Here is a 13689-nt window from a genome sequence, read left to right on the forward strand (position 1 = left end):
GTTGCTCTTTGTTGTTCCTTTTTTTGTTGTTGTTGTTTTCGAGAGAGGGTTCCTCTGTGTAGTCTTCCCTGGCTGTCCTAGAACTTGCTCTGTAGACCAGGCTAGCCTCAAATTCAGAGATCCTCCAGCCTCTGCCTCCCTAGTGCTGAGATTAAAGGCATGTGCCACCATGACCAGCTTCTTTTCTAATTTTTAAAGAAAGACTTTAATTTTTAATTATGTGTGTATGTAGATTTGTGCACATGAGTGCGATGTCTGTGTAAGCCATTAGAGAGTCCCTGAATCTGGAGTTTCAGGTAGTTACAAGTCTTCCAATGAGGCTGATGGAAACCAAACTAGGGTCCTCTATGAGAGCAGCAAGTACTCTGAGCGGCTGAGCCATCTCTCCACAGCCCCGTTATATCTTTTCTCAACAGCTTCTCTTACTTTGCTACTATCTACCTATTTGCCCGTCTCTCTCAAGTTCTTTATTATGGGACACAAGAACCTGGAACTTCCAGGGGTGCTTTCTGAACCCTGGCTATCAGTGGCGGTCACCAGTGAATGAAAATGAGGACAAGATCGCTTTAAAGTATAGTTGAGGAGAAGGGTTTTAACTGTAGATATTAGAGACAGGGGCATCGGGGAGAGTCCAGAGCAGGAAGAGACAATAGCAGACTGAACACAGCCAGTAATCTGAACCTGCCATGAGAGGAGAGAATGAGAGGAAAAGAGAGAAGGCAGGAGACAGACACGGGGGGGGGGGGGGGGGGGGGGGGGGGGGGGGGAGTGTGGACCAAGAGAGGAAGGAGCCAAGAGGAGGACCAAGAGAATGCTTTGTCGAAATGTCAGGGTTATATAGGGAGAAGCTGGGAGATGAGAAGCTAAACCCCCGGGCTCTAGAGGTTTAGGGTAGCATGCCTGGTGGAGTCACAGGTACTGAGTGAGCCTAGCCAGTGTGGGCTTTAGCATACTAATAGGGACCCCAGTTAGCCATTTGTCCCAGTTTCTTTGAGGGGTAACAACCAGCACTTGGGAGGCTGAGGCTGGAGAAGGGTCACCAATTCAGACCAGTCTGGGGTACATAGTAAATCCCAAACCACTGTGGATACATACCTTGCTTCAAAACTAACTTTTGTTTAGTATTTTGTTTGTTTTAAGTTAACACTGTGATTTTACATAACAGTACCAGCTTTGGGTGAGAAAGTGGGAACTCCTTACCTTAGTGACCGGCCATTAGCCCTTCTCTTTCTTTACCTCAAATCGCCTTTTGTCTCCCATGAGCCCTCCCACAGCTCCGATGCTCCTCAAGCTTGCCAAACATCTTAATATTTCCACAATTCTGTACCGTTAAGTACAAAATAATGAGGGTACCAGTGACCTGAGAGGCCACTAGTAAACAGCAAGGTGGCAAAATGAATTTGAATCATCAATTTCTTGAAATTCCCCTTGTACAGCTTTAAGCACCCCAGATCCACTTTAAGCACCCCAGATCCACTGACTGTGACTTCAAATGGCCCCGTGTTTATTTCAACTGCTGCTGCCTGGATCCCCTTAGAGAGAGAGGAAGGAGACCGGCTTCCTGCCTTCACTGCCTAACTATCCTGGGCAGAAATGTCAGAAAGAGAGCCGCCAGAGAAGAGAGGTGCCGAGGTCAAGGTATTGAGGGAAATTATGCTGTCTGCTGGTTAATAGTTAACTCGTTTGCCCTTTATTGCCCACAAAACTTGGCAACCTCCTAGGTCTACGTGGCTGTTTGCTTTTCCCATGGTGAGAAAGAAGGGGTTTTCTTTCACTATGAACACGGTTGACAAATAGAATTCTGAGTGGAGCAAGAGAGGCCCTCAACAGAAGAAAGTTGTTCTATGTGTAACCATGCCAGCAGGGACAGGAATATTCTGGACAGACACTTGCCTCCACCCTTCTTTGCATTGAGACAAGAAGCCCCCAGGAAACCAAAATTTCCCCTGGAATCTAGTGCGGGGAGAAGGAGAAGGCTGAAGCCCGTGCCAGCCAGAGAGGGTGACTGTCTTCCAGAAAGACACTTTGTAGGATTCTGACTTAGAGTGCCATGCTAGAGAGACCGGAGCCCAGATGGTTGGGGTGGGACTGAACCTTGACCAGGACTGCTGAGTTATCTTAGTTAGCTGCCTCCTATCAAAAGTCAAGTCTCATGTTGAGACCCGGAATATGGACTTGTGGAATCCAGGACTTCTTTCTTCTTCCAGAAGTAGTCACGTTGACTAAATCTCACCTTCTATGGTTTACTTTCTCTCATCCATTTAACTGACCTACAGACGATGAATGGTCAAGTCTAGCTTGCTAGGGCCTCCCAGATCACCCCCAGTTCTGACGGCTATGTTTATTGTGAAATTTCTAGAAAAAGATCTGCAAAAGTATTGTATATAGACAACATACAGGATGCTTAGGAGGGAGAGGAACTCAAAGAAGAAAGACAAGGGAAGAACAATACTGTCCTCAAGTGCTTTAGCAGAGACCGTGGGAGCACTGCAGAACAGAGAGAGTTGATGGCTCTGCTGAAGATGGAATTTCTTACGGTAAAAGTCTTCCAGTGGGGTCATAAAGTAACTCACATCCTGTAGCTGGGAGTCATAAGAAAGGAGAAGCCCACCCGCGGGGCACCATTGCTACCTTGTGTATGCTGTATACCCTTCTTGTTTTCGTGACAGCCCTCCTTAAAACTTAACATTCAGTGAGCTGCTTGCGAAATATAACACTGGCTGATTCAGGAGGTTGGGGGCAGGACGTTCGAGTCTGTGTATCTAACAAGATCCAGATGACGACAATGCTCCTGGCCCACAAATCACACCGTGAAGAGCAAGGACCTAAGCTAGAGGTACTGGGACTTGACTGCACATTGGAATCACCTGAGGAACAGGGAATCTTTTTTTTGTTTCTTTTCCAAAAAAATTCCCAGAATACAATTACCCAAGACTGACCGTGGATTATAAGTTTTATATATAAACAATGTCTAAACACCGTATGGGAAATACAGTAATAACTATTGGTTTTCATAAGTTCTGAGACACTAACCTCTCAAGTCTTTTACAAAATCTACCAATCAGATCCACAATTCCAAACTCATCTAGTAATATATTGTTTGACCACAAGATGTCGCCAAAGGAACAAAATACTCATCACAAACCCCTTGCAAAGTTGAGCCAGCCACCTTCCCACCTTCCCTTAGTCAAAGCTAAGGGCAGCTAATTTTAGAGGCCACGTTTCCAGTTCTGAGGAAGAACAGATCAAAGACTCCTTTGAGAATTGATCAAATATATATACATATATATATATGTAAATAGGAACACAATTTTAAGCAGTTCACTCTCTTGTCTTTATACGACACCTTTGTTCCATTCTTCTCAACAACTGACCGTAGCCTCTGCTTCATCAGGAGAATAGACTCTGGCCCTAAATCTTCCAATTTGCTCAGTTAACCTGCTGTTTTCCTTTTATCTTCATAGAACAGAGACATCCTTTTAAAAGTTTTCAAATTTTATTTATTTCGCATATGTGTGTGGGGAGGATAACTTGTAGAAGTTGGTTCTCTCCTTCCCCTGAGTGGGTTTGGGTCGTCAGGCTTGGCGGACCATCTCCTGGGCCTGATACCTTTCTTTTCACTGAAGGTTTAATTATGTTGTTCCTAATCCATTCCACCCTGGCCTCTGCCAAAGTCTGTACTTTCTTGTGCCAATTTTACACCTAGTTACTTTTCTGGTTGTTAAAATAGCATAAGGTCTTTTTCTTATTTTATGTTTGAAACCTCAAGAACCTGTGCTTGTGGCATACAACCGAGGTCAGTCCAGCAACAGGTTCAGCTTTTATTGGACGTGTTAGAAGGTTTAGTCCAAAAGACTAAAGACAGTGTCATCTTCAGACTCCTCGGAGTCTTCCTTCTTTGCTCCCACCTTCTCCTCAGCTGGGGCAACAGCGGTGGAGCAGGCAGGCTGCCTTCTGGCACAGCTTCAGCTGCTGGAGCGGGCCCATCAGCCACTACACAGCAGATGAAGCTCCCAATGTTGACATTGGCCAAGGCCTTGGCAAACAAGTCAGGTCATAAAGTTCAGCATTGACACCAGCTACTCTGATGAGGGCATTGATCTTCTCCTCTGAGACATCACCTTGTCCTCGCCGTGGTCGTGCAGGATAAGGGGGAATGCAGAGAATTCAAAGATGAAGGCCATGTGACCAACTGCCCTCACAGTTGCCGGTCACAGGATGAAGACTTCACCCCAACGTGGCCTTAGCTTCCTCAGAAATGACCAATCGAGCACCTTGGTGGCAGCTGAGGAAAGGTCTTTGTTTTAAAATACTTAACAACAAAGGCTATCATATAGATATATATCAGGAACATTCAAGGCTTTCTTCCATATACTTCCTGAGTTTATATGTCATCAGTACTTACAAAAGTAAAGTCTTATTTGTGTGTGAGCACACGAGTGTGTGTGTGTGAGTGAGTGTGTGTGTGCGCGCACATACAGACACACGTACCATGGGTGTTTTATTTTTCAGGCACTGTCCCCCTTGGAGGAATGATCTCTCTCTCATTGGCTCACTGGTTAAGCTAGGCTGACTGGCCAGAGAATCCCAGGGATCTTCCTGCCTCTGCCTCCCCAACACAAGGATTACAAGGGATTCACCTTCTCTCCCAAAGCAGCTTTGGGTCAGAGTGTTTTCTCACAGCAACAGAGAGTGACTAGAGCCCAGAGATTCAAGTCTAAAGAGATGTGGGGAGCAGAAGGCACAAGTGAGAGCAAGCACATTCAGTCTGCAGGGACCCAGTCAGAACACAGCACCTGCCCAGCTACTGGTTTGGTTTGGTTTTTCACAAGCAGGGCTATTTTAAGTTTATTTTCACTTGCACGGCCACCACCACTGCCTACTTCTAAGACGTTTTCACCCCAAGAGAGGAAATTCCACACCAAGATGGCACTCCTAACCTTTGAGCCATCTCTGTCCCCAGTCATACGTATTACAACAATACAATTGACAGAACTCATAGTTTAGTGTTCTACTTTCAGCCACAGACAAGCATACAGATCTCCAGGCTTCTGCAAACCTAGTAGATAGAATCTGAAAGTGGCGTCCGGAGCAGCAGATCTGCAATGTCTCTGTGGGTGATTCTGCTTAAGAACCACATCTGTGGGTAAGAAAAAAAGTGATCATAAAGTTATAGAGAATTAAATAATCAGGCCAGGGAGCAATTTACATAAAATGTCTTAGTTACCATTGCTGTTGCTGGGTTGAAACACCATGACCACACCATGACCAAAAGCAACTTATTTGGCTCATGTTTCCCTATTACTGTTCATCACTGGAGGAAGCCAGGACAGGCACTCAAGAAGGGAAGGAACCTGGAGGCAGGAGCTGGTGCAGAGGCCATGGAGGAGTGCTGCTTCCTGGCTTGCTAACCCTGGCTTGCTCAGCCTGTTTCCTTATAGAACCCAGGATCACCAGCCTGGGATGACCCCACCCACAATGGACTGGACCCTCGCGTATCAATCACTAATTAAGAAAATGCCCTAGAGCTGGATCTTACGTAAGCATTTTCTCAGTAGCATTTCCCTCCTCTCAGATGACTGTAGATTGTGTCAAGTTGACATAGAACTACCCAGTACAGTGATTATGTTTTTCAGGAGGCAGGGGATCACCAGAGGAGGAGGCTGGCATATTATCTCAGTTGGCAATGTGCTTACCCTGTAAGCGTGAGGAAGGACCTGAGTTCAATGCCTAGAATCCCTTGAAGCAGAAACCATGGAGGAGCACTTCCTGCTGGCCTGCTTAGATTCACGATTCTCTGGCTTGCTTACATAGCCTGGGACCACCTGTACAGGGGATGGCGTCGCCCACCATCCTGGGCCCTGTTGCATCAATTAACACTCAAGACATTCTCTCTACTGACAATCGATCTGGGTAGTTCCTCAACTAAGACTCTCTTCTCAGATGACTGTGTCAGGTGGTTGTGCCAAGTTGACAGTTAAAACTAGCTAGGACACCCTGGGTATTTTCTAAAAATCTCATTTAGCAACTCAAAAAAAAAAAAACCAGCTAGTGTTTTTTTTTTTTGAGGGGGAGATGGGTAGGTAGACATGAGGAAATGTTGACCAACAGGTAGCAGGCTGCCCTTAGGTCTGAGAAATAAGGTCTCACACATATTTCATATTTATTTTATATAGTTTTAAAAGCTGAAAGAAAATGTAGGAAACACTTACACAGACGGCAGCTGTTGCTGCAGCTGCTCCGTAGCCTCTTTCAGGACTCTGGCAGCCACAGGTTTGCCCACGGTGCCCACCAATACATACATAGATGTATTTTTTTCTGGCTCAACCATGATTAAGAAGACACAGCCACATGTGCCTGATTTCTTAAAAGCCATAAAAAGGATTTGAAGGCAGAGCCGAGAATGGGAGTGGAGCGCACCGACTGAGCCCCACACCCATCTCCTCTCCGCTCTCTTCGCCTCGCTCTCGTGGTCTGTCCATCCCATCCATCATCCCGCCAGCCACCACTAAGAACACCTTCCACCATGGCCACCTCAGCAAGTTCCCACCTGAACAAAAGCATCAAGCAAATGTGCATGTCCCTGCCCCAGGGTGAGAAAGTCCAGGCCATATATATCTGGGTTGATGGGACCGGCGAAGGGCTGCGCTGCAAGACCCGCACCCTGGACTGCGAGCCCAAGTGTGTAGAATTACCCGAGTGGAATTCCGACGTCTCTAGTACCTTTCAGTCTGAGGGCTCCAACAGTGACATGTATCTCAGGCCGGTCGCCATGTTCTGGGACCCCTTTTGCAAAGAGCCCAACAAGTTGGTGTTCTTTGAAGTTTTCAAATATAACCGGAAGCCTGCAGAGTCCAATCTAAGACACAACTGTAAATGGATAATGGACATGTTGATCAATCAGCACCCCTGGTTTGGAATGGAACAGGATTATACTCTCATGGGAACAGATGGACACCCTTTTGGTTGGCCTTCCAATGGCTTCCCTGGGCCCCAAGATCCATACTACTGTGGTGTGGGAGCAGACAAAGCCTATGCCAGGGACATCGTGGAGGCTCACTACCGGGCCTGCTTGTATGCTGGAGTCAAGATTACAGGAACAAATGCCGAGGTCATGCCTGCCCAGTGGGAATTCCAAATAGGACCCCGTGAAGGAATCCGCATGGGAGATCATCTCTGGGTGACCCGTTTCATCTTGCATCGTGTGTGTGAAGACTTCGGGGTGATAGCAACCTTTGATCCCAAGCCCATTCCTGGGAACTGGAACGGTGCCGGCTGCCATACTAACTTTAGCACTAGGCCATGCGGGAGGAGAAAGGTCTGAAGTACATCGAGGAGCCCATTGAGAAACTAAGCAAGCGGCACCAGTACCACATTCGCACCTACGATCCCAAGGGGGGCCTGGACAATGCCCGGCGCCTGACTGGAATCCATGAAACCTCCAACATCAACGACTTTTCTGCTGGCGTTGCCAACCGCAGTGCCAGCATCCGCATTCCCTGGACTGTTGGCCAGAAGAGGGGCTACTTTGAAGACCGTCGCCCTTCTGCCAACTGTGACCCCTTGGCCGTGACAGAGGCCATTGTCCGCACTTGCGTTCTCAACGAGACTGGCGATGAGCCGTTCCAATACAAGAACTAAGTGGACTAGGCTTTGAGTGATCCTGAGCCCTTCCTAATCATCCCACCCCAACTCTTTCCTGTCCCAGCTCTGCCCCCACTGTAACTCAAAGGATGGAATATCAAGGTCTTTTTATTCCTCATGCCCAGTTAATCTTGCTTTCATTGGTCAGAATAGAGGGGTCAAATCCTTAATCTCTACACACCCATCCCTCATCTTTTTTTTTCTATCTAGCTTTTTAGTGGGGGAGGGGGAGGGGAAGGGAAGGTAACCACTGCTTCATCTCATCAGGAATGCATGTCCAGTAGGCATAGCTGTCACAGAGCGGGTATATTTGTGAGAGGAGGAATTTTTCTTCAGGATAGTTGAAAGCACGGGTCCACTGCTTGGGTTGACGATTCCCTGTTGGTGGAGAGCTGTTAGTTCTTCCGGTAAAACTGACTTTCTGTTCCCACTGGAAGTTAGGTGAGGAGCAGTTGGAGGGTGCTCCTTTGTACCCTGTTTCCCTTGCTTGGGGGAGTTTATGCCCTCCATGAAGACAGCTCAGTGTGTCGCCTGATGGACAGGACAGCCCTGCTGTAACAGAAGAAAAGGTTCTTAGTTCTTGGTCCTCCATTTATAACAAATAGCAGAGTAGTATTTTTATATTTAAATGTAAAAACAAAAAAAGTTATATATATGGATGTGTGGATATATGTGTCTTTCTAATTGAGAAAACCACCCTCATCCCTGGGTTTGCCAAGTTTAAGTGAAGAGCTTGGTTGGAAGGAAGGATCTCTTGAGCAGGGATGGGGATGAAGTACCAGCAGGGATGGGGAATGCTGCTTCTCTGTGTGGATTGCGTTTGGGGGTCTGGGTTACTCAGTCTAGGGGTTGTAACCCACCCGGCAATCGGTTACTCCAGGGTCTCGGAGGGGCGCTACCTGGAAGGGAATGAGCTAAGACAGAAGAAGAAGGCCAAGCAGATTTGTCAAAGCCTCCGTTTATTAGGGACGGGTTACAGTTTATATATGGTAAGGAATGGGGGGCAGGGTAACTGGATTCTTGCGCCTCGTGTTCCAGGTCACGTAGGCCAGGAGGTAGGCTAGGAAGTCAAGTGGCCACACCTGGTTCCCTGGATAGCTGGAATGTGAGGCGGGTTCCACTAAGAGATTGCTGCTAATTAGGTGAGGGGCATTCTGCAGACTCCCCAGGGTGATGGTTCCTGTAATGATTGTTAGAGGGGAAATGGCTCCTGACATCTCTGGGGCTCGGCTTCTTCATTACTACATAGGGTTTCCCTGCCCACTCTGCAGGAGCAGATGCTGGACAGGTAGCAGGTGGGATGCCAGTGCTTGCCACCACCTGACCTCATGCTTAGGCTAAGATGCATATATATCCACACACTAGTTAGAGGTATGAGTTGGCTGGTCAACTTGAACATTGTTACTGACGGGGGGTGGGGGGGGGGGGGGTGGGGATTATTTCTTGGTGGGACTGGCATGTCACTAAAGCAGGCCTTTTGATATATTAAATTTTGTAAAGCAAAACAAGTTCAGCTTCTAATCAACTCTGTAGGGTAGGGTTTCTAACTTTGCAGAACTGCCTGTTTGTGTCAGTGTCTCCTTCCAGTTTGCTATGGGAGAAACTGAGGACAGGCCTGGAGTTAAAACATTTGTCATGTTGTATCCTAGTGTCTTCTCTCCCAGCAGAATTTTCCTTCCCTCCTTGGGAATCCTATGGAGTTTTGTTTTTTCCTTTTATAATAAACATACCCCACCTCCACCCCCCCCAAAAGGATTTGAAGATGAAGATATTGCAGCCAGTGAGGGGGCTGGGAAGTGAATGGCAAAAAATATACCTCGAAAACCGGCTAGCCACAGGATACCCCCGTCCCCTCAGATTCTCAGAGAAAGCCAGTACCATTTTATCTCCAAAGCCCGAGAAACCAATGCAGTTTATGTATTTTTAGACTTGATGTACCTCCAAAAATTAATTTTGTCACATTATAAAAATATGAATACAGGAGCTGGAGAGATGGCTCAGTGGTTACGTGGCCGTTCTTCCAGAGGATCCAGGTTTGATGCCCAGCATCCACGGGGCAGCTCATCACCAACTCTAACTCCAGATCCAGGGGATCTGATGCACTCTTCTGACCCTTGTGGGCACCCATGTGGTGCATAGTCATACATGGCAGCAAAGCAGTCATACACATAAAATAAAAGTTAAAAATTAAAAAGAATACTTGATGTACTTCAAAATAATGTCAATATAGGCAATTCTGCTTTTCATTGCATCCAAACAGCATAATTTCATAAATTTTAGAACCATTAGTAGGTATGGTTAGTTATCTCAGAGGATAAAAGTGCTTGCCACTAAGTCTGGCAACCTGTAGCTCGGTCCCCAGGATCCACACAGTGAAAGGAGAGAACCAATTTTAAAATGTTGTCCTCTAACTTTTACATGTGTGGCATGACAAACACACACACACAAATAAATCAATAAAATGTATATGTAACTTTTAAGTTTATATTTTATGTATAAATGTTCTGCATATGCACCTGCATGTCAGAGGAGGGCAACAGATCCCACTAGGGATGGTTGTGAGCTACCATGTGGTTGCTGGAAATTGAACTCAGGACCTCTGGAAGAGCAGCCAGTGCTCTTAACCACTGAGCCATCTCCCCATACCCCTCTTTGTCTATGTAATTTTTAAAAGAAAAAATCCATTGATGTTAACACACTATGTTCTTTATTTTAATTATATATTTTATTTAACACAATTTACCTAAAATATTATCACTGTAGCATGTAATCAATATAAAATAGTGAGATATTTTGCATTATCTCTTACATTCTAAGTATTGAACTCTATTGTATATCTTATCTTATTGACTAAGTTTGGGACAGAGTTGAAGGGATCCCAGGTTAATGAATGTCTCCATATAATCAACAATGACCTTCAACTCTTGAAATTGCTGCCTCTGCCTCCTGACTCAGCATATTATCTGCAAAGACAAGACCATATGCTTACAAAAGAAGTCGTTTAAAGTGGAGAATCAGTATTTTTAATTTTAAAAATTTAAAATTCTAGAAATAGAAACAACAGCAAAACAAGCTATCCCTCCCCCCCACCACCACCAAAAAAAAAAAAAAGCCAACTTAAACAAATGCCAGCACTTTATACAGAGTGGCAAACTGTTTTGAACAAGCTGTAAATAAACAGCAGGCCAGGGTGCCCTGGAGAATCCAGGCTGAGAGCCTCGAGGCCAGCTGATGTCCAGACAAGTTGCCAAATGGGGCAGAGTGCAAATTTCTGTTGTGAGCAGCGAAAGCGGAGTGTGGCACCTCAGCCTTCTGACACAAGCGGCTGCTCTCCCTCCCCCCCCCTCTCCGTGTGTGTGTGTGTGTGTGTGTGTGTGTGTGTGTGTGTGTGTGCCACACTCTACGAGACTCCAGGAAAGGCAGAATGAAGCACTAAAGTCCCAACACTGGATTGAGCACAAAATCCTACCTGCCCGGAAGCCTCTTGAGCACATGCTGTATAGCCTGTTCCTGCTGGAGAACTGAAGGCCTGGGAAGGGAAGGCACCCTATGCAGGTGCAAAATGCCGAAGAGTGGGGGAGGAGATGGGCCGAGAGTCAGAGGCTCAGGGACATTCCAGAGATCTGCCTTGGGTCCAGGGCTGAAGTTCTCACGCCAAGCACCATGTTGCTTAGACGCCTTAGCGTGCCGAAGAGTCTTTTCTTGTTTATTTTTTTTTTCCTAACATCAGGCCTTCGTTAATACCTTTGCTGCTAAATTAGAAGGCATTCATAAAACACGTGTTCATTTTATGAACTTCTAAAAAGCCAGGTTGCCAACTTTAAAAATATATACTTTTTAAATACTCCCTAGGGCCAGTGAGGTCGCTCAGTGGATAAAGGCACCTGCTGCCAAGCCTGGTGACCCGACTTTCATCCCTGTAATCCACACAGTGGTAGGAGAGAGCTGAACTTTTGTAAACTGTCCTCTCTTCTCCACATACACGCTGTTGGACATCCCCCACTAGCCCCCCTCCCCCCAAACACACGTTTCCTGAAAACTTGGCGAGGCAAGAGACTAAAGCCAGCTCCATACTCAGATGCTGTGCTAGGGGAGGTGGGTTAGATTGAGTGATCTGAATCTACACTCCAGCTCCAGATAATCCTCTTGGGGGTAGGTGGGATCAAACCAGCACGCCATATGCGGTACGTGCCGCTGTCCGCTCAGTTTCATTTAGGGAGTCGCCACCCAAGATGCAAAGACTGTAGCGGAGGGAAGAGAAAAAGAAGGTATTGCCAGCGGTGATTACATTTTTTGTAGCGAAGGTTGAAAACAAGTCTCTTCCAACCGGCGAGACAGTGGTTCACGGCTTGTGAAAGGGCTTCAACAGTCCACCCAGCCTTCTCCTGAGGCTCGTTTCTTTCACCTCGGGATTTTAAAGTTGTGGGCGAACGTCAAGTCAGACTCGGGCCTCTTGAGAAACAACAGATTTCTGTTAAGAGGTTGGGTCAACGATCAAGGACCGTCCACTAACGAGAGAACATAGAAAACGACCAGACTTCCTATGCCTCCTGTCTACACAGCCAGAGATTTAATCCCATCCCAGAGGAGCAATCCTCCGAGTGGATTCCTGCTCCCTGCCAACTAGTGACGTCAACGCTCCGGAAACGCTGATTGGCCCAATTACTTGGCGCGCTCCTGGAGGAGCGCTGAGGAGAGCCACGGCACGACAGTGGCGACCGGCTCCTCCCTGGCGTAGCGAGCGCTCTTGGACGCCCAGTGGTTGCTACGCAACGGGAAACATTTCCTCCTGGGACTCAGCTTTCTGCCCCAGGACCACTTGCGTCGGCCTCTGAAGACCCCTCAGGAACGGCTGCAGTTGAGTCCAAGAACGCTGGGTGAGTCCAGTGGAGCCCTGGGTGGAGCCAGACACCCAGCATCGCCTCCCCAGCGATGGAAAATCTCAGAGAGGATGAATTCGGTGGTAGCTTACTACCCCCGGGGACTGGAAAGTGAGGACTAGAGATGTCAGGCTTACCCTGGACCTTACACTGACCAACCTAGACTTATCCTGACCAATAGGACAGTTCCTAGACACCAGATATAAAATACACGCGGAAAAATTAAATATGACCCGGCATCCCACAGCATCATTATGTATTGAAATGATAGTTTGAATGCTAGGTAAAGCACACCATTAAGATCGAGACCTCTCGTTTTTAATGGGGTTACTTGAGAAGTTAAAATTACATAAGGGACTTTTGATTCTTATTGTCACTGAGCTAGATTAAAACTTAGGTATGTCAACACCTGGTTCAAGACGTTTTTGTACTACATGATGTGTGTGTGTGTATACAATTATGTGTGTACCCTTGCATATGCACATGGGAGGCTAAGAGATTGACATTGGCCTATCTTCCCCAACTGCTTCTCCACTCTGTTTTTGTGTTTTATTTTATTTATTTAGGTTTTTTTTTTTCAAGATAGGGTTTCTCTGTATAACCTTGGCTGACGGGAATTTGCTCTGTAGACCAGGCTGGCTCGAACTCACAGAGATCCATCTGCTTCTGCCTCCCAAGTGCTGGGATTAAAGGTGTGCGCCACCAGCACCACCAGCTCCCACACTGTATTTTGAGACCATGTCTCTCACTGAATCTGGGATTCACCTGTCTGCCACTACTCCAAAATGCTAGGGTTGCATGCAGCACTTCTTTTCATGCGAGTGCTAGAGACCTAAACTCCAGTCCTCAGGCTTGTTGTCCTGTTTGGCTTTTTATCAACTTGATTGACACAAGCTAGAACCATTTGGAAAGGACTCTCAATCGAGAAAATACCACCATAAGGCTGGCCTATAATAGGCTTGTCTGCCCAGCGTTTTCTTGGTTAATGACTGATGTGTGAGGGTCCAGTCCACTGCAGGCTGTGCAACCCCTAAATACAGGTGGTCCTGGGTTGTATAAGAAAGCAGGCTGAGTAAGCCGCGAGGAGCAAGTCAGCAAGCAGTGTTCCTCCGTGGTGTCTGCTTCAATTCCTGCCTTGAGTTCCTGTTCTCATTTCCCTTCAAGA

General features: G+C 46.7%; 2 protein-coding genes and 1 pseudogene across 2 annotated transcripts in view; 2 read left to right on the forward strand and 1 right to left on the reverse strand.

Annotated features, from left to right (window-relative positions):
• Positions 1-3842: 3842 nt before the first annotated feature.
• Positions 3843-4184, reverse strand: LOC126493272 (60S acidic ribosomal protein P1-like; annotated as a pseudogene).
• A 2247-nt stretch (positions 4185-6431) lies between these two features.
• On the forward strand, positions 6432-8201 carry LOC126493277 (glutamine synthetase-like). Its single transcript, XM_050130237.1, is given in 2 exon segments — positions 6432-7295; positions 7298-8201. Coding segments are annotated over 2 exon segments (1113 nt in total). The 5' UTR covers positions 6432-6526; the 3' UTR covers positions 7642-8201.
• Positions 8202-11823: 3622 nt separating this feature from the next.
• Positions 11824-13689, forward strand: part of Dnah6 (dynein axonemal heavy chain 6) — a 185874-nt gene continuing 184008 nt past the window's right edge. The window contains 3 exon segments of the mRNA XM_050130231.1: positions 11824-11828; positions 12272-12413; positions 12458-12635. Of these exon segments, the coding sequence (XP_049986188.1) occupies positions 11824-11828; positions 12272-12413; positions 12458-12635 (325 nt within the window).

Source organism: Alexandromys fortis, unplaced genomic scaffold, assembly GCF_014885135.2.
Source record: "Alexandromys fortis isolate MF-2015 unplaced genomic scaffold, M_Fortis_MF-2015_v1.1 scaffold_336, whole genome shotgun sequence".
Lineage (NCBI taxonomy): Eukaryota > Metazoa > Chordata > Mammalia > Rodentia > Cricetidae > Alexandromys > Alexandromys fortis.